We start from the raw sequence: 19,959 nt of genomic DNA, 5'->3' as shown, positions 1-19,959 counted from the left end.
TATTTTTGCTGGACCTTTCCCACAACTGGAATTGAGACTGGGCAAGTTCAGTGGCCCATTGTATCTCTGTCACTCGAAGCTCCACGAACGTTTGAAAGTAACTGAATAGGTTGTTGTCTGTGAACACTTCAAACTCTGCATTCTTCAAAGTGTTGCTGAATTTCTAGAAAATAGCCCACCTCAAAACTAGAGTTGGAATTAGAATTAGAATCCCTACAGTGTGGAAACAGACCCTTCGTCCCAGCAAGTTTACACTGACCCTCCAAAGAGTAGTCCACCCAGACTCAGTCCCCCTGACTAATGCACCTGACCTACACATCCCTGAACACAGTTTAGCACAGCCAATTCACCTAACCTGCGCATCTTTGGATGTTATTTTTCATATTCCTTTAATTCACCTCGAAACTGCTGGCATGAGCTGTCAAGAATGGTAAATGTGCAGGCAAATTTAAAAAAAAGTTTTACAGCCCAGTCCCAGCTGGTACACCTTGAATGCACAGACCAAGATCAAAGAGCACTGCACCAAACCAATAATGTGCTGCTTGTAGCAATAGTAATATGCACTTTCCAAGAACACCCAACTATGCCTTAATATATTCAACCATAATACCATGGATGTCCTCAACTGCCTTCCTTAAACTGGAGTATTCATCGGGTCACAAACTATCAGAAGCCCCAAGTTGTGTAAAGTGTGATTGAAGAAAGGTGGAGCTCAATGTAGCCCTGATAGGGAGCGTCCATCCCAAAGAGCATAGAGATGTACAGCACAGAAACAGACCCTTCCGTCCATGCCAAACAGATATCCCAACTGCTAGCACCCGGCCCATATCCCTCCAAACCCTTCCTATTCATATACCCATCGTGATGCCATTTAAATGTTGTAATTGTACCAGCCTCCATCATTTCCTCTGGCAGCTCATTCCATTAATGCACCACCCTCTGAGTGAAAAAGTTGTCCCTTAGGTCTCTTTCATATCTTTCCCCACTCACTCTAAACCTATGCCCTCTCGTTCTGGACACCCCCACCCCAGGGAAATTACTTTGTCTATTTATCCTATCCACGCCCCTCATGATTTTATAAACCTCTATAAGATCACCCTTCAGCCTCCTACACACCAGGGAAAACAGCCCCAGCCTATTCAACCTCTCCCTGTAGTTCAAATCCTCCAACCCTGGTAACATCCTTGTAAATCTTTTCTGAACCCTTTGAAGTCTCACAACATCTTTCCAATACGATGGAGACCAGAATTGCATGCAGTATTCCAAAATTGGTCTAACCAATGTCCTGTACATCCGCAACATGACCTCCCAGCTCTTGTACTCAATACTCTGACCAATAAAGGAAAGCATACTAAACACCTTCTTCGCTATCCTATCTTGTGACTCTACTTTAGAGGAGTTCTGAACCTGCACTCCAAAGTTTTTTTTGTTCAGCAACACTCTCTCGGGCCTTACCATTAACTGTATAAGTCCTGCTAAGATTTGCTTTCCCAAAATGCAGCACCTCGCATTTATCTAAATTAAACTCCATCTGCCACTTCTCAGCCCATTGGCCCATCTCATCAAGATCCCAATGTAATCTGAGGTAACCTTCTTCACTGTCCACTACACCTCCAATTTTAGTGTCATCTGCAAACCTATCTAATTTTACCTCTTTTGCTCACATCCAAACCATTTGTATAAATGACGAAAGGTAGTGGACCCACTCCACTGGTCACAGGCCTCCAATCTGAAAAACAACCCTACACCATCACCCTCCTGTCTTTTTCCTTTGAGCCAGTTCTTTATCCAAATAGCTAGTTCTCCCTGTATTCCATGAGCTCTAATCTTGCTAATCAATCTCCCATGGGGAACCTTATTGAACGCCTTACTGAAGTCCATTTAGATCACATCTACTTCTCTGCCCTCATCAATCCTCTTTGTTACTTCTTCAAAAAACTCAATCAAGTTTGTGTGACATGATTTCTCATGCACACAAAGCCATGTTGACTATCCCTAATCAGTCCTTTCCTTTCCAAATACATGTACATCCTGTCCGTCAGGATTCCCTCCTACATCATACCCACCACCAGCATCAGGCTTACTGGTCTGTAGTTCCCTGACTTGTCCTTATCACCTTTCTTAAACAATGACAAAGGTGAGGGACAAATCCAGAAGAGAGAAGAGACATCAATATGGGCAGCATGGTGGCAATGGGTGGCACTATGGCACAGTGGTTAGCATTGCTGCACTCATAGCGCTAGAGACCCGGGTTCAATTCCCGCCTCAGACAACTGTCTGTGTGGAGTTTGCACAGTTTTCCTCCCTCAGTCCAAAATTGTGCAGGTTAGGTGAATTGGCCATGCTAAATTGCCCGTAGTGTTAGGTGAAGGGATAAGTGTAGAGGAATGGGTCTGAGTGGGTTGGTGTGGACTTGCTAATCTAATCGAAGTAATAATCTCACGTAGCCACGTGAGTTGGTCATAGAAGAACTGGCCATTAACAGTTGACACCTTCGCTCATCTGTCACTTAGACACAATGCTTCTACCTTGCTAAATTTCAAGTTTACTGTCAGGCAAGTCTCTATCAATCTACATAAAACCGAGCCTCCCCATCTGACTCTGTGGGAGGCCTAACTAGTTTAACATTTGTAGAGAAGGAAAGGCTGTTGTTCTGGAAGAGATTTCTGTGCATGATGGCAGCAGTGGCTGTCTTTGTTGAGCATGGTCTCGTTTGAAGTAGCTAGCCTTGTCACAATTCCAACATCTCTTTGTTGTAAACAAAGAAAAATGGGACACATGTTGCCTTGAAGGACAAATAAACTGATTGGAGGGAATAGCTTTATGATCCTTTTAGCAATCTTTATATTAAATATTTACAGTGAAACTTATTTGTACAACTCAACATGTGTAAATATTTGCATTATTCTGCAACTGCCATCTAGAGCAGAAGTCCCCTTTTTACTGTGATGCCAGGATACATATCAAGAGTTTGATGCATTTTGTTTTTCATCAGGTCACAAGTTGAATGTTCATAACCGGTCATGGATAGAAATAAAGAAGGTACTCAAACAAGCAAGTTTCTGATTTGATCCTGGTGCGTGTTGGACAAGTGTTACACAAGATTCACATGCATATAGTACTTCATCCAGTTGGCCTTCTGCATATGACTTTAAAATCATCACTGCCAAGTCTTGCCTGCTTTGCCTGTTACGTAAACACACATTCCAGCAGGGATCCTTAGGCAGCTATGAGTTGGAACACCAACTGTAAATTAAAAGTCATGTAGTTTCACTGTAGATAAAAGTGTGAATAATGTCACGCACGCACATTGTATACTGCAGCAACCTGATATAGTTTGTCAGCTTGGCTGTGTTAACAACATTCATGCCTCTTGGGTTGAGTGGTTGCTGGTTCAATCAACATTCCAAAACTTGAACACCCATCCCAGTCTAGAAGAAGAATAGGTTGTACCTCCAGCATCTGATCAACATTTCCCCTCAATTTACATTAAGAAAAATACATTGACTGGACATGTTTGATCATTGCTGGTTGTGGGATCTTGCGGTGCATAGTGGCTGCTGCATTTGGTGATTTCTGCACATGTAAAATCACCACATGGCTACAGAATCATACATGTACTAGAGAAATAAACAAAGTACACCCCGTGCATAGTAACTGGAAACTAGCTTGGGGTTCAACAAAACCTAAGCTGAAAGTGGTCAAAATAATTACCTATCCCTGGTTCTGAAGGTCCGAATGGTGCTATGTTCGTGTCCCCACCTTTGGGCTAGGGGAGTCGGATTCAAGCCCCACCTGCTCCAGAGGTGTGAAATAACATCTCTGAACATGTTGATTAGAAAATGTTGTATGCTTTGAGAAGTTTGTGCCATGTTGGGATTCATGTTAACATTCTTGGGTATTGAGTTTGCAGGGTAAGACTAATCTTTTTTCCAAAACACACAAAGCTTCATCGTATCCTCTTTTCCTTTTGTTTTGCAGATTCTGCAGGAATTATTGAAGATGTTGTTTTGCTCGGAGCACCAGTGGAAGGTGGGGCTAAGCATTGGAAACCCCTCACTAAAGTGGTTGCTGGGAAAATAATCAATGGTTACTGCAGGTACACACAAACATGTCCTATGCTTTGGGAGTAATATTGGTAATTGCCAGAACTACTGGCTTTGCCAGTACAACACAAGCAGATAAATAAAAAAATACAATGTTGGACTGGAATTGGGAGCACAAACCTGAATAGGAAGTTTAAACAAAGCACAATTTATGCTTGTTAAGATCATTAATTATGAAAGGCATACTGCAGAACGCTGCTCAGTTAAATTAAAAAGTTAGTATGATCTATTTTACAGCAAGGTGGTTTAGGTACAATTAGTTACGGTTTTGGATTCCCAGTAGAGAAGCCATATTAAAGCAAGATAGCTTGAGTATGACGGCCAAAATCATTCAGCAATGAGAAATTATGAGGAGAGATTTGAGTTGCAAGTACTATTTCCATTGATATTACTGAGTCTGAAATATTTTGTCATGCCTCTGAAGTCATGAAAGATGGCCCTATGTGAATACATGTTAATACTTTCTATGAAAGGAAACATAATACAGTTTGTAAAACTTTGTAGAATTTGAATAGTGAATTTCTCACAAAGATTCCTCTGATTTTGGAGACATTGATGAGGGGTTATCGTTTTAAATTGTGACTAAGAGAGCAATGAAAGCTTCTTATAGGCTATCTCTTTGTACAAAGAGTTGTTGGAATTTGGTCATCTTACGTGCATGAGAAGTTAGACTAAAGGCTGTTATATTTTTAAGGGGGAAGTAGAGAAGCATAGGAAGCTGAAAATGTGTTGCTGGTTAAAGCACAGCAGGTTAGGCAGCATCCAAGGAACAGGAAATTCGACGTTTCGGGCATAAGCCCTTCATCATTCCTGATGAAGGGCTTATGCCCGAAACGTCGAATTTCCTGTTCCTTGGATGCTGCCTAACCTGCTGTGCTTTAACCAGCAACACATTTTCAGCTGTGATCTCCAGCATCTGCAGACCTCATTTTTTACCCGAAGCATAGGTGGCTACTTGTCAATGGATTAAAGTTACTGATTGAAATTAGTTTGAAATTGTTAATGGGCTAGTATAGCTACAGTGGACCAGTTGGCCCCCTTTTTATGTGAATCTTATAAGGCACTAAAGTTAAACTGTTTTGTCAAGAGGAAGGTTTTGAAATATTTTTATCACACAAGTCAGGCTTATAAAGTGAGCTAGTTTTGATGGTATATTTACTTGCATGAGAAAATTTAGCATCCTTCCTATACACCCTGAACAAGGTAAAGCCTAAGTTAATTTGTAGTTATAAATATAATTCTAATGCGCTGGGGAAATTATTTAATAAAAAATAAATGTATTAAAAAGGGAAGAACAGTTGCAAAGATGGGAATGAGCTCAAAGTAGATGCAAGGAGAAAGTGCAAATGCTGGAGATTAGAGTCAAGATTAGAGTGGTGCTGGAAAAGCTCAGCAGGTCAGGCAGCATCCGAGGAGCAGGAAGATCGATGTTTTGGGCAAAAGGTTCCTGATGAATGTTGATTTTCCTGTTCCTTGGATGATGCCTGATTTGCTGTGCTTTTTCATCACCATTCTAATCTTGACTAAAGTAGATGCAGTAGATTCTTATGAAGAAAATAAAATATAGTTAGGGCTGAATGGTTTGAGGTTGTGCTGATATGTTATGCGAAAAACAATCAGTTTTTCACCAAATCTTTTCTGTAACGTGAATTATTTCTCCACCAACAGGGGAGACTGGCTTCTGAATTTTGTCTACCGTAGTTCTTCAGTACAACTGAATGTAGCAGGTCTACAGCCAATTGCCATGGATGATAGAAAAATGATTAATGTGGATCTTTCATCCATTGTGAGTGTTCTTTTTCACAGTTTTAAATCATCTTTCACAGAACTTCTGAAATATATAGCCATGTTAGATCTATTTGATTGTATTAAGGTGTCCCACCATAATGTGTGTGAATCTGGGCACAGATTCAGTTTCAAATTAGCTTGGTGAGGTTTTTTTTTACATTTGAACTTTTTACATTTTACATTTGAAGATTCATTTTCCTTTTCCATTATTTACAAAAAAGGTCTTAACATCAAATTCTAACCTTTACCTGATGATTTAATGTACTTCATTTTTGCTTGAACTTATAAGCCTTAAGTTAAAGTCTGTTGTGTTTTTAGATATTTTCTGCAGTCAATAAAATGAAGAATTTTATCTCTAACTCATCAATGAGATGAATCTCTGGTATGCAGTAATGCCAGAAGCAAGCTACTTTTAATATATTTACTGTATTTGAAACAATTCTATTGAAGCATTTCCTCACAGTGGAATAAGGATGGTCAGCACCTAATTAATATTTAAGGGAAAATGTTCAGGTTTCAGAAAATATTAATATTTTACCTGATCGGTGACATTAGTGGGCGGCACGTGGCACAGTGGTTAGCACTGCTGCCTTACAGCGCCTGAGACCCGGGTTCAATTCCCGACTCAGGCGACTGACTGTGTGGAGTTTGCACATTCTCCCCGTGTCTGCGTGGGTTTCCTCCCAGTGCTCCAGTTTCCTCCCACCATCCAAAGATGTGCGGGTCAGGTGAATTGGCCATGCTAAATTGCCTGTAGTGTTAGGTAAGGGGTAAATGTAAGGGTATGGGTGGGTTGCGCTTCGGTGGGTCGATGTGGACTTGTTGGGCCAAAGGGCCTGTTTCCACACTGTAAGTAATCTAATCTAATCTAATTAGTCATACAGCATATAGTGTTCTACATTTTTTGATATTATTTGCATTTGCTTTGTAAACACATTGCATTGCTAGAGACATAGGCAAGACCAAATGGCAAATCCAGTCAGAACCAATCACAGTTAGAATATAGTTGCCTGCAGCTAACAGTGCCTGTGCTCATAATACATCAGTCCTATTATCTCCTACACATGCAACCCCCCAGGCATCTTTTACACTAGCTTTATGCTAAAGTTTGGTTTACTTATTGCTTTGGAAAACACTCATGTAGAGCTCCTAATGCTTTCAGATGCAACATTAAACTGAGACCCTGTACATAATCTCAAGTAATGCCACTGTTCAAAGAAAAGTAAAAGAATGCTCCTGAAATACTGATGAACATTTATCCCGCAACCGAATTCACCTGAATCAAATTATCTGACCATTTATCTCAATGCTACTTGCTGTGCTTGCTGTGTGCAAAATAGTTCCTTACTTTATAGCTGTGACTGCATTTCAAAAAGTGCGTCATTGTCTGTTAACCTCAGGGCACCCCAATGTATTTTTGAAATGCACTGTGTAAATATATTTTTTTTTCAGGATCCATGTTATGACAGTAGCTGTGATTGAGTACAGTTAATGTCCAGCTCCATCATGTTACACAGACATCATGCTAATGAAAATTTGACATTGTGACGAGCAAAGATAAAAGTAATTGCAGCTACCATTGATGGTTTATGCCATTTCAGACCACAGTTGCTTTGGGGAAAATAGACCTATAAACTTTATAGGAATGTAATTTTTATCTTAAGGATGATAGGCAGCTGGAAATGAAATGTAATAACGCTACAGATAACGTATAGCACAATGTCAAGAACTCTGATGAAAGAGAATGGATGGTGTGGTGATAATGTCACTGGGCTAGTAATCTAGACCACAGGCTAATAGTCCAAGGACATTTGTTTGGATCCCACCATGGCAGAAAGTGAAATTGGTATTCAATGAAAATCTGGATCAATGAAAATTGTTAAAAACCCCATCTGATTCACTGATGTCCTGTCAGAGAGGAATCTGCCATTCTTCTCTTGTCTGACTTAGATGTAACTCCAAATCACACAGCAATGTGGTTGACTCTTAAATGCCCTTTGGGTAATTAGGGATTAATTCTAAATGCTGATCTACCCAGAAGTGATGCTCCCTCCTCCCCCTGCCCCCCACCACCCCACCCCCAACCTCTCATGAAAGAAAAGATAAATTGAAAAACAGCAGTAATATAGGTAGAGACAGAGAAGTAAACATGCAGAGAGAGAACAAATAAAAAGAAATAGAGAATACTGAATAGTTTGAAAGAGAAATGCACCATTGGGATGACGAGAGGCAGTGTCTCTGAGATTATGGGGCATAAGAATTGAGAATGATTCTATTCCCATGAGGTAAGAAACAGTGACAATGATTGCCTGACATAGTTGGGTTTTTTCTGAAATTGTACTCTGTTTTTAATCAGATTTTTTAGTCTGGTGTGTTAAATAACTCAGTAATTTGTAGCTACCTGCGATTCAGAGGAGAGTTCATACCTGCACAAAGAATAAATTATGCAACCATTTTTTTTCCAAAATGCAGAGGTCAGTATTGATTGTTGTGCTTCAAGTTGATGTTACTGTGCCTTCTATGAAGAAATTAGTCCAAAGAGACCAGACATGAGGGGTACTTTTTCACATCATAAAAATAAAATATCACATGCTAGAAATACAAAACAAGAAGTGCTGGAGAGATTCAGTACGTCTTGTGGCACCTATGGAGAGGGAAGCAAAGTTAACATACAATTCTTATTTTTTCATATCCTCTCATCTTCACTGCCATCCTTAATTGTCCATGAAAAGGCAGTGACTTGAACTATGGCAGACCATGTGGTGTTGGCATATGCACAGTGTTGTCAAGTGAGTTCCAATATTTTGACCCTGTAACAATGAAGGAACAGCATTGTAGTCCCAAGTCAGAGTGATGTGTAGTTTAGAGGGGAACTTGAAGAGGCAGTGCCTGTATGCATTTGCTGCCCTTGTTCTTTTAGGTGGTAGAGATCACAGGTTTGGAAGGTGGCATCAGGAGACCTTTGGTGAGTTGGTGGAATGCACCTTCTATAACATACACACTGCTGTAGCTGTGTGCCAATGTTGGAGGGATTGAATGTTGAAGGTGATGTTCATGTTGCCAATCAAGTGTCCAGATCTTGTTAAGCATTGTTCGGTCTGCACTGGGAAGTATTCCTTCACCCTTGTGAAGTTCTCAGAGTCTTGAGGCATAATATTCACTACAGAATTCCCACCCTCTGACCTGCTCTGGTAGACACAGTATTTTTTTGACTTGTCCAGTACATTTTCTGATCAATGGCTAGCCCTCAGGATATTGATAGTGCGGGGTTCAGTAACAGAACATCAAGAGATGATGTTAGGTTCATCTTGTTGGTGATTATCACAGCCCTGGCACTTGTGTGACATATAATTTTCATCAAAAGAAGTCAATCAGTAGCTACCTTGACTTCTGCAAAATCTGAAATTTGGTGTTCTGTGGGACCTTATAACCATGTATCCAATTGTGAGTTCTTAAAAAACTGACTGGAAAATTCTAGTGTGTAACATATTTGAGATAAAAACAATTCCACAAAATGTAGCATTAATTATGGTGAGTTACCAAATAACATTTTCTAATGTACCACACCATACTAACAATGCCACATTAGTAATGGCCATTTTATCCATCAATGTGCCATCTGTTTAATGAGAGACTAGTTCCGGATAAGTATTTCTGAATTTCTAGTCATAATTAGCAAAATTCCAGAAAACTAACATCATATCTCCACTATTCAGCTCTAGCCTACAACCTTCCAGATAAGATATATCCTTCATGTATTTTAAATGGTTTTCTGTCCTCACGTGTTGTCATCTTCCTTTTCAAAACCACCATTATCAGTCCACTTCTCAAAACCTTACTGTTGACACCTCTGCCCTTCCATTATGTGGATCAATTTCCAACATCTTTTTTCTCTCTCAATCCTTGACAGTGTTGTCACCTCCAAACTTTCTCCCTGTCTGTCTATGTTTATCTTTCCACCTCACTGCAGAAATGAAACAGTGATTATATTTTCATTGACTGTAACCATGGTACTTTTTCTCTTCTCATATTCATCTTTGAAGCAGTATTGTCCTCCTCCAACTCTTCAACTCTGCTCTCCAATTCTTATCGCCAGAGATCCCCAAAAGTCCATCTTTGATTTTTTCTTTTCCTCATCTATTGGTACCCCTTGCTGACATAATCCAAAGACATGTACTCAGCTTCCAGATGAGAATTGATAGTAATTAGTTCTACTTTTCCAGCAGCTTTGAATCCCTCACAGCCTTTTACTCTGGTTTTAGATGAGCCTGAATTTCCTCCATTTCAGCATTAGGTGACCAGTTGTGTTCAGGCCTAGCCAAAAACATAATACTCTTGCCTCCATCTAAGTCCCTTCCGCAAACATTGTCTCGGGTTGTACGAGACTGTTCACAGTTTTGCTGTTCTATTTAACATAAAAAATGTTATGGACTTCTACTCCATAAAATAAACCAACTTCATTCTTCCATTATGTCATGCACCTCACACTTAACTCACCCTATCCACAGCTGAACTCATTCATTCCAGATTGACTATTCTAATACTTCTTTGGCCAGCTTCCCATCCCACAACAGTAAATTTCAGCTCATCCAAAATCTAAACGTCTTTATGCTACCCCACATGAATTATTATTCTTGCGTCACTCTGACCATTGCTGAATTATTTATCTTCTGGCCCCCAAGTGCTTTCAATTTAAAATTCTCATCCTCACATTTGAATTATTTTATAAGCTTGACAATCTATATGTTTAATTCCTGCTTTCCCATCACTTGCAGAACTCTCAGTTCCTTCAGTGGACGGGTATTATTTTAGTTATCCAGAACCCACTGTCTGAAATTCACAGGTGACCCACCCCACCATCCCAACCTTCCTCCTGGAAAGAACTCCCCCAGCTGGCTTCTCTTTAGCACTATTTCCACCTTCCCTGCAGCCCTGACTCCGGTGCCCCTCCTGCTCTGCTCCCCCACCATAGCACTTTAGCTTTGGCACATGTTCAACATTTCTTTATTATTCATAAAATATCTCCCATAGAATTCCTGGTGCAAATTTCATCAATATTCCTGACACACGCACTATTTCAGTACTCCTGACACTTAGTCTCTCTGCATTCTTAACATTTTTTTCTTCTTTATTATTGCTATGATCTCTGTCTTTATTCCACACTTCCTGCTACGAAGTGATCCATACACCTTCTGCATTCCAAACCCTCAGTCCTATTGGACTCTGGGCATATACTTGCTGTGGATTTGCTCACCTTCTGCATTCCTGATTCGTGTTTTGGAATTCCTTGCACTTGTGCGGATGTATGCCACCTCTGTGCTGCAGACTGTAATCTTTCTTTATTGTAGATTGTACTCTCTCAGTATTGATGACATTTCCCCTTTGTATATCTCAACTTGTTTCCTGGTTGTGTATTAACTTTGTCATTTTTATACTTCTGATGTTCCTCATTGTTCAAGACCCTGCAAGCTCTTTCTTTCAATATGCCTTCCTTGCTGTTACAGTCTTCGAGAAGAAAGTGAGGACTGCAGATGCTGGAGATCAGAGCTGAAAATGTGTTGCTGGAAAAGTGCAGCAGGTCAGGCAGCATCCAAGGAGCAGGATAATTGACGTTTCATGCCCGAAATGTAGATTCTCCTGCTCCTTGGATGCTGCCTGACCTACTGCGCTTTTCCAGCAACACATTTTCAGCTCATTGCTGTTACAGTGCCAAGTTCCCAAACTATATTGCATGCAATTTTAAGACTTATGTGAACATACTGTGGCCATATTTGCAGATGACACAAAAATAGATGGGAAGGCAAGTGGTGAGAATGACGCAAAGAGTCTGCACAGAGATATAGTCAGTGACGAAAAAACTTTGCAGATAGAAATGACCTGTGGGAAAATATGATGTTATGCACTTTGCCAGGAGAAATAGAGGAGCATAATGCTATTTAAATGGAGAAAGACTGCAGAAAGCTACAAAACAGAGTGATTTGGGAGTCTTCACCTGTAAATCACAAAAAGCTAGCATCAGAGTTCAGTGGATAATAGAAAAGACAAATGGAATGTTGCCCTTTATTTTAAAGAGAATTGAGTATGAAAGTAGGGAGGTTTGTATAAAACTATGCAAGGGACTGGTCAGACCACAGCTGGATACTGTGAACAGTTTGGGTTCCTTTCCTTCCGAAAGTTATATTAGCATTTTCTGCTGCATGCTCCAGTTTCCTCCCACAATCCAAAAATGTGCAGGTCAGATGAATTGACCATGCTAACGTGCCCATAGTATTAGGTACATTAGTCATGGGTAAATATAGGGTAGGAGAATGCCTCTAGGTGGGTTACTCTTCAGAGAGTCAGTGTGGACTTGTTGGGCCAAAGTGCCTATTTCCATACCGTAGGGAAACTAATTATATGAGGCAAACACCAGGTACAGAGGGGTTATCTTATGAGAAGAGATTGACTTGGCTGGGCCTGTGCTCATTGAAACATAGAAGAATGAGAGGTAACCTTATTGAAACATGCAAGATTCTTACGGAACTTAACAGGGTAAATGTGGAAAGGTAGTTTCCCATTGTGAGAGCCTAGGATCGGGGGACATCATGTTAAACTCAGATATACATTTCAAACAGAGATGAGGAGGAACTTCTTCTCTGAGGGCAGTGAATCCATGGAATTGTTTACCACAGAGAGCTGTTTAAATTGGATTGTGAAGTACATTCAAGACTGATATAAGCATATTTGTTTTATTAGTGAAAGAATGAAAGGTTATGGGGAGTAAAGCAGGAAAGTGAAGTTGAGTATTATTAGATCTGCCATGATCTCATTGAATGCTGGAGCAGATTCAGTGGTCTGAATGGTCTATTTCTGCTTTCCATTTTGTGATTTTATAGTCTTATCTCTATCTGTGTTACTCATCAGCCCTATCTGTTCCTAACTGTATAATTCTTCAACATTTTAACCTTTCACACTAATCTATGCATAGTAGTTTTTTTCTAATGCAGCCTTTTTCTGGCTAATACTCAATCACAAGTTCCTTGGCTTTGCAATGTCTGGAATCTGGGACACAAAGAAAATGTATTTTACAAGTGGAAATAACTTTTGTCTCCAACTAAGAATAAATAGAATGTCACGCATTTCAGTCCAGAAAGTTTTTACAATTTAGGAAGAAGTAGAAATTTCCATAGTGTTATCACGAAGCCAAGATTATTCAAGTTCTAACTACAATAGATAAAACAAGTGGCAGTCAAGGTGGAGTAATGCATGAACTCGGGCAGGACAGATAGAACTGGCTGAGGTGGAATTAACTGCCCAACTGGAGGGTTCCCCTTCAGTTCCCCTTAATCTAAGCTAAATTGCCTGCTGGCAGCACGATTGCAATAGGGAGATGTTAATCAGGAAGAAGCTCTAATCTTGATTCCAGTGATCAATGCTGGAAATTGCATATGGATGGACATAAACAGGATCACGATCCATTGTCATACTTTATGCTGTTAGGAACCTGACAATACCTGCTGACCAGGCTTATCTTGCTGGATCAAGATTAGAGTGGTGCTGGAAAAACACAGCCTGGCAGCAGCATCCGAGGTGCAGGAAAATCAACATTTCGGGCAAAAGCCCTTCATCAGGAATGAGGCCGGGAGCCTCGAGGGTGGCGAGATAAATGGGAAGGGTGTAGGGCTAGGGAGAAGGTAGCTGAGAGTGCAGTAGGTGGATGGAGGTGGGGGTGAAGGTGATAGGTCGGAGAGGAGGGTGGAGCGGATAGGTTGGAAGGAAAATTGATAGGTGGGACAGGTCATGAGGTCGATGCTGAGCTGGAAGGTTGGAACTAGAGTAAGGTGAGGGAGGGGAAATGAGGAAACTGGTGCATGTTTACTGAGACTTGACCAAATCCATGAAATGATGCATGCTGTAAATGCAGCCATTCAGGATTAAGGTTGGAAAGAAGATTGGGAGAAAGAAAAAAACCCACAACATGGTTACCATTGTATCTCTTTATTTCAAGCATGTCACTGGATCAGCAATAATTAGAAACCGATTACACCAGATGCCAGCTATCTTAATGTCCCAGGTGTGCGCGTGTCTATCGTGTCAGAGATTGACCAAGTGCAGAGAGAATATTTTATTGAAAGTCGGCCTTATCTTACCTGCCTTTCAGTGCAAGTCTATTTTGATGAGCTAGCTAATTATTGTTATCCATCTGTCCAGCCCTGTACTTAGCAAACCACAATGAGAGAGAAACCAAACCCAGGAGATAACTATGTGAGATATAACAGAGAAATACAAGTCAGGGTCAAAAGCTCCTTGAGCTGTGATTTTAGTGATTCAATGTAGCCTTTTTTTCCCTTCCACTCATTCTAAAATAATTGAAGAATGTAGACTGTATGAAAATATATAGGAGCAGCATTAGGCTATTCAGCCTATCAAGTCTGGCCTGCCATTTGATTGTGGCTGATGTGTTTCTCAACCCTGTTTTCTTGACTTCTCCCTTTGATCTCATTACCAATCAAGAACCTATCTCTGTCTTAAATATATTTGATGACAGCCTTCATAGCTTGTTGTGGCAAAGTGTTCCACAGATTCACCATGCTCTGACTGAATAAATTTCTTCTCATCTCAGTTCTAAAGGGTCTCCCTTCTCTCTGAGGCTATGCCTATGGGTTCTTGTCTGTCCTAGTGGTGAAAACATCATCTCTGCATCCACTCTTTCCAGGCCTCTCAGTATTCTGTGAGTTTCAATGAGATGTCCTCTCATCTTTCTAAACTCCATCAAGATCGAGTGAATCCTTAGAAGAGTATAAAGAAAGTAGGAGTATACTTAAGAGGGAAATCAGGAGGGCAAAACGGGGAGATGAGATAGTTTTGCCAAATAGAATTAAGGAGAATCCAAAGGTGCTTTACGAATATATTAAGGACAAAAGGGTAACTAGGGAGAGAATAGGGTCCCTCAAAGATCAACAAGGCGGCCTTTGTGTGGAGCCACAGAAAATGGAGGAGATACTAAATGAATATTTTGCATCAGTATTTACTGTGGAAAAGGATATGGAAGATATAGACTGCAGGGAATTAGATGGTGACATCTTGTAAAATGTCCAGGTTACAGAGGAGAAAGTGCTGGATGTCTTGAAACGGTTAAAAGTGGATAAATCCCCAGGACCTGATCAGGTCTGATCAAGAACTCTGTGGGAAGCTAGAGAAGTGATTGTGGGCCTATTGCTGAGATATTTGTATCATCGATAGTCACAGGTGAGGTGCCAGAAAATTGGAAGTTGGCAAACGTGGTGCCACGGTTTAAGAAGGGTGGGAAAGACAAGTCAGGGAACTATAGACCGGTGAGCCTGACGTTGTTGGTGGGCAAGTTGTTGGAGACAATCCTGAGGAACAGGATGTACATGTATTTGGAAAGGCAAGGACTGATTCAGGATAGTCAACATGGCTTTGTGCATGGGAAATCATGTCTCACAATCTTGATTGAGTTTTTTGAAGAAGTAACAAAGAAGATTGATGAGGGCAAAGCAGTTGATGTGATCTAAATGGACTTCAGTAAGGCGTTCGACAAGGTTCCCCATGGAAGACTGATTAGCAAGGTTAGATCTCATGGAATACAGGGCGAACCAGCCATTTGGATACAGAACTGGTTCAAAGATAGAAGACAGAGGGGTGGTGGTGGAGGGTTGTTTTTCAGACTGGAGGCCTGTGACCAGTGGAGTGCCACAAGGATCGGTGCTGGGCCCTCTACTTTTTGTCATTTCCATAAATGATTGGGATGCGAGCATAAGAGGTACAGTTAGTAAGTTTGCAGATGACACCAAAATTGGAGGTGTAGTGGACAACGAAGTGGGTTACCTCAGATTACAACAGGATCTGGACCAGATGGGCCGATGGGCTGAGAAGTGGCAGATGGAGTTTAATTCAAATAAATGCAAGGTGCTGCATTTTGGGAAAGCAAAACTTAGCAGGACTTATATACTTAATGGTAAGGTCCTAGGGAGTGTTGCTGAACAAAGAAACCTTGGAGTGCAGGTTCATAGCTCCTTGAAAGTGGAGTTGCAGGTAGAGAGGATAATGAAGAAGGTATTTGGTATGCTTTCCTTTATTGGTCAGAGTATTGAGTACAGGAGTTGGGAGGTCATGTTGCAACTGTACAGGACATTGGTTGGGCCACTGTTGGAATATTGCATGCAATTCTGGTCACCTTCTTATTGGAAAGATGTTGTGAAACTTGAAAGAGTTCAGAAAAGATTTACAAGGATGTTGCCAGGGTTGGAGGATCTGAGCTATAGGGACGGGCTGAATAGGATGGGGCTGTTTTCCCTGGAGCGTTGGAGGCTGAGGGGTGACCTTATAGAGGTTCACAAAATTATGAGGGGCATGGATAGGATAAATAGACAAAGTCTTTTCCCTGGGGTCAGGGAGTCCAGAACTAGACGACATAGGTTTAGGGTGAGAGGGGGAAAATATAAAAGAGACCTAAGGGGAAACTTTTTCATGCAGAGGGCAGTACGTGCATGGAATGAGCTGCCAGAGGATGTGGTGGAGGCTGGTACAATTGCAACATTTAAGAGGCATTTGGATGTGTATATGAATAGGAAGGGTTTGGAGTGTTATGGGCCGGGTGCTGGCAGGTGGGACTAGATTGGTTTGGGATATCTGGTCGGCATGGACGGGTTGGACCGAAGGGTCTGTTTCCATGCTGTACATCTCTATGACTCTCTAAGTAAGACATATGCAGTTCGCCTGCTCCATCTCAAAAATTAATGTACTTCAATGTCATTGTTCTTCAACTATTAATCTACTCTCTACTTTGTGCCCTACTTCACATTCCAAATTGTGCCTTCACAATTTTTTGCCTCAAGTAGCTAAATTTTAAAAACTATTTATAGCCACCTTTTTCTAATCTTGAGCTTGTAATTCCTGTTCAAAAGTTTAAGACAGTTTCAAACACCTTGGTCCTTCATTTGTTGCACCGAGGTACCTCAGGACATGGCTCCCATTAATTAGACTCTTTCTCCTCAACCTGCAGCTTGAAAAATTGTTTGCATTAAAATTGCTCCAAGTGGAAGCTGATAACAGGACATCTGGGACCGTGGTGAAAAACATGAATATCATGCAATCAGTTAGTTTTAAATATTCTGACACTGAGCAACAACAAAGGAGGAAATGGGATAAATAGTAGTCAAATTAGTTGCAGAAAGAAACATAGATGAAGAGAACGTCTGAGTTAGAGGAAAATGAAATATAAGAAAAACATTTTAAAAATCTTAGCTTGTAAAATTCTCTAACTTCATTTGGTTGGATTGACAGGACTGAGATTTCACATTGTCAGTTAAGTCTGAAAAGTTGAATGATATTTTAAGAACATAAATTTCAAAATTTATCAGGTTCTTACATTGTTAGATATCAGGTTCAGTTTTCTGCTGCAAGTTCTACTTGCCAACTGATGCAAAACTGCAGCAGTGTTTCAGAACATCGTTTTCCTTTTCGCAAGTTCTAGATTATTACTATTGTCTAAGGGGAGGTGGTGGAGGAGTGGTAATATCACTGTTTTAATAATCTAGAACCCCAGGCAAATGTGGATTTGAATTCCAACATGGCGTATCATGAAATTTGAATTCAATGAAAATCTGAAATAAAAAGCTCATCCCATGGCAACCGTGTAACCACTATCGATTGTCATAAAAACCCAGCTGGTTAACTCATGCTGTTTAGGTAAGGAAATCTGCTATCCTAATGTCCTTTGGCCAGCATGCCACTCTAAAACAAAAAGCAATGTGTTTGATCCCTAACTTCTCTCTGGGCAGTCAGGAATGGGCAGTAAATACTGGCCTAGCCAATAACACCCTTGTCACATGAATTTTTTTTAAAGTGTCACTAAAAATCAGAAAAAGACATTATATAAATTTTAAACCCGCTTGAAGGTAGGAGACAGAGGGTGGTGGTGGAGGGTTGTTTTATGGAATGACTACCTGTGACCAGTGATGTGCCACAAGGATTGATGCTGGATCCAATGTTTTTTGTCATTTATATAAATGACTTGGATGTGAACATAGGAGGAATGATTAGCTAATTTGCAGATGACACCAAAATTGATGACATAGTGGACAGCGAATAAGGTTACCTCAGAGTACAAAGTGACTTTGATCAGATGGCCATAGTGCCAGATGGAGGTTAATTTAGATACATGTGAGGTGTTGTTCTTTGGAAAGGCAAATTAAGGCAGCACTTAAAGGTAAGGTGCTGCGGAGTGTTGCCAAACAAAGTGACCTTGGGGTGTAGGTTCATAGTTCCTTCAAGGTGGAGTCCCAGGTAGACAAGGTAGTGAAGAAGGCATTTGGTATGCTTGCCTTTATTGGTCAGCGCATTGAATGTAGGAGTTGGGATGTCATGTTGCAGCTGTACAGGATGTTGGTTAGGAATACTGTTTTCAATTCTGGTCTACCAGCTATAGGAAAGATGTTGTTAAACATGAAAGAGTGCAGAAAAGATTTACAAGGATGTTACCAGGGTTGGAGAGTTTCAGCTATAGGGAGAGACTGAATAAGCTAGAGCTAATTTCCCTGGAACATCAGAGGCTGAGGGTGACCTTAACTTATAAAATCATGAGAGGCATGGATAGAGTGAATACCTAAAGTCTTTTTCTCAGGGTAAGGGAACCCCAAACTAGAGGACGCAGGTTGAAGGTGACAGGAGAAAGATATAAAAGAGACCTAAGGGGCAATGTTTTCATGCAGAGGGTGTTGCATGTATGGAATGAACTATCAGAGGAGGTGGTGGAGACTGGTACAATTACAGCATTTAAAAGGCATCTGAATAAATAGATGAATAAGAAGGGTTTAGAGTGATGTGGGCCAAATGCTGGCAAATGGGACTAGATTAATTTAAAATATCTGATCAGCTTGGACAAGTTAGACTTAAGGGTCTGTTTCCAGGCTTTGCAACTCTATGCCTCTATGAATGGATGAGTCAACGTGCTGTTTCCAATTCTTCTAAATCAACTGGGGAATTTATTTTTTTTAATCTTGAGAGTTACAGCTAACATTAGGTGGCAGGGTGGCAATCTATTAAGTAGAAGAATGTGGGAGGGTGGACTGAGCCATGATTCATCTTAGTGACCTGATCATCCTTAGTTACTTGGAATAAACAGTGGAGGAACCATGTTGAGTAGATGAATAGGCATGCAGCAATTCACTGATATATTTGTTGCAAAATGCCGTATGTGAAAATGATTCATTGGGTTCAGCTGTGTATTTCTGGTGATGTGACATGAAGTGCAAGAGCATATCTCAATGGCTTGTAAATGTAGAAGAACTGAATCACAATTGGTGTGGGGGAAGATGTTGGTGCAGTGGTAATATCTCTGTACTGGGCACTGGTTGAAATCCAACTATGACAACTGGTGAAACTTAAATTTGAATAACAATAAGTTAGTCCTAGTAATGGTGGCAATGACAACTATCACTAATTGCTATAAAATATCAAGTTAACTATTTTCCTTCAGAGAAGGAAATCTACCATAATTACCTTGTCTAACCCACAGATACCTACCACTGTGTGTGCATATAGCATGAGTTAGTGTCTATATCTGCAATGTATGACGGTCAGCCTGTCCAAGCTACTGGTATATACCCAGTGGATGTTTCCCCTTGTGGGGAGACTAAAACTAGAGAAGATATTTTGAGAAGCAACAATCTCCCTTTAAAAGCTGAGGTGAAGATGTTTTTTTTCTTTTTCAGCAGGTCAATAGAGTGTAGAAATTCTCCTCCCCAGAAGATAGTGGATTTGGGTCTTTAAGTTTATTCAAGGCTGAATTAGGTAGATCTTTAATACATGATGAAGTCCAGGGTAATGGAGTACAGATAGGAAAGTAAGGGTGATGCTGCAACCACATCCAACCATGATCTTATTTATTGCCAAATCAAGCTCAAAGGGTCAAATGATCTACTCTGGCTCATGTTCTTATATGTGTCCACGTCAATGTTTGTGCTGTACATCACTACTTGCTAGTGTTGAGGTATTTAAATATTTGTGTGTACACCCAGCATGTGTTAATAAGCAGAGTGCTTATTGTAGCAGTGAGCTTAGC

The 19,959-nt window shown here is 40.5% G+C and overlaps 1 protein-coding gene across 2 annotated transcripts in view; it reads left to right on the top strand.

Moving 5' to 3' along the window:
* tmco4 (transmembrane and coiled-coil domains 4) overlaps positions 1–19,959 on the top strand; it is a 112,065-nt gene that overhangs the window by 74,049 nt on the left and 18,057 nt on the right. For both annotated transcript variants that reach the window (XM_060852001.1, XM_060851999.1), the window contains exons 12-13: positions 3,982–4,099; positions 5,775–5,892. In XM_060852001.1, the coding sequence (XP_060707984.1) occupies positions 3,982–4,099; positions 5,775–5,892 (236 nt within the window). The remainder of the gene's footprint in view (positions 1–3,981; positions 4,100–5,774; positions 5,893–19,959) is intronic.

The sequence above is a fragment of the Hemiscyllium ocellatum genome, chromosome 37 (assembly GCF_020745735.1).
Source record: "Hemiscyllium ocellatum isolate sHemOce1 chromosome 37, sHemOce1.pat.X.cur, whole genome shotgun sequence".
Classification (NCBI taxonomy): domain Eukaryota; kingdom Metazoa; phylum Chordata; class Chondrichthyes; order Orectolobiformes; family Hemiscylliidae; genus Hemiscyllium; species Hemiscyllium ocellatum.
Note: the sequence above shows the minus strand (reverse complement) of the source record. Positions and strands in the feature narration are given on the sequence as shown.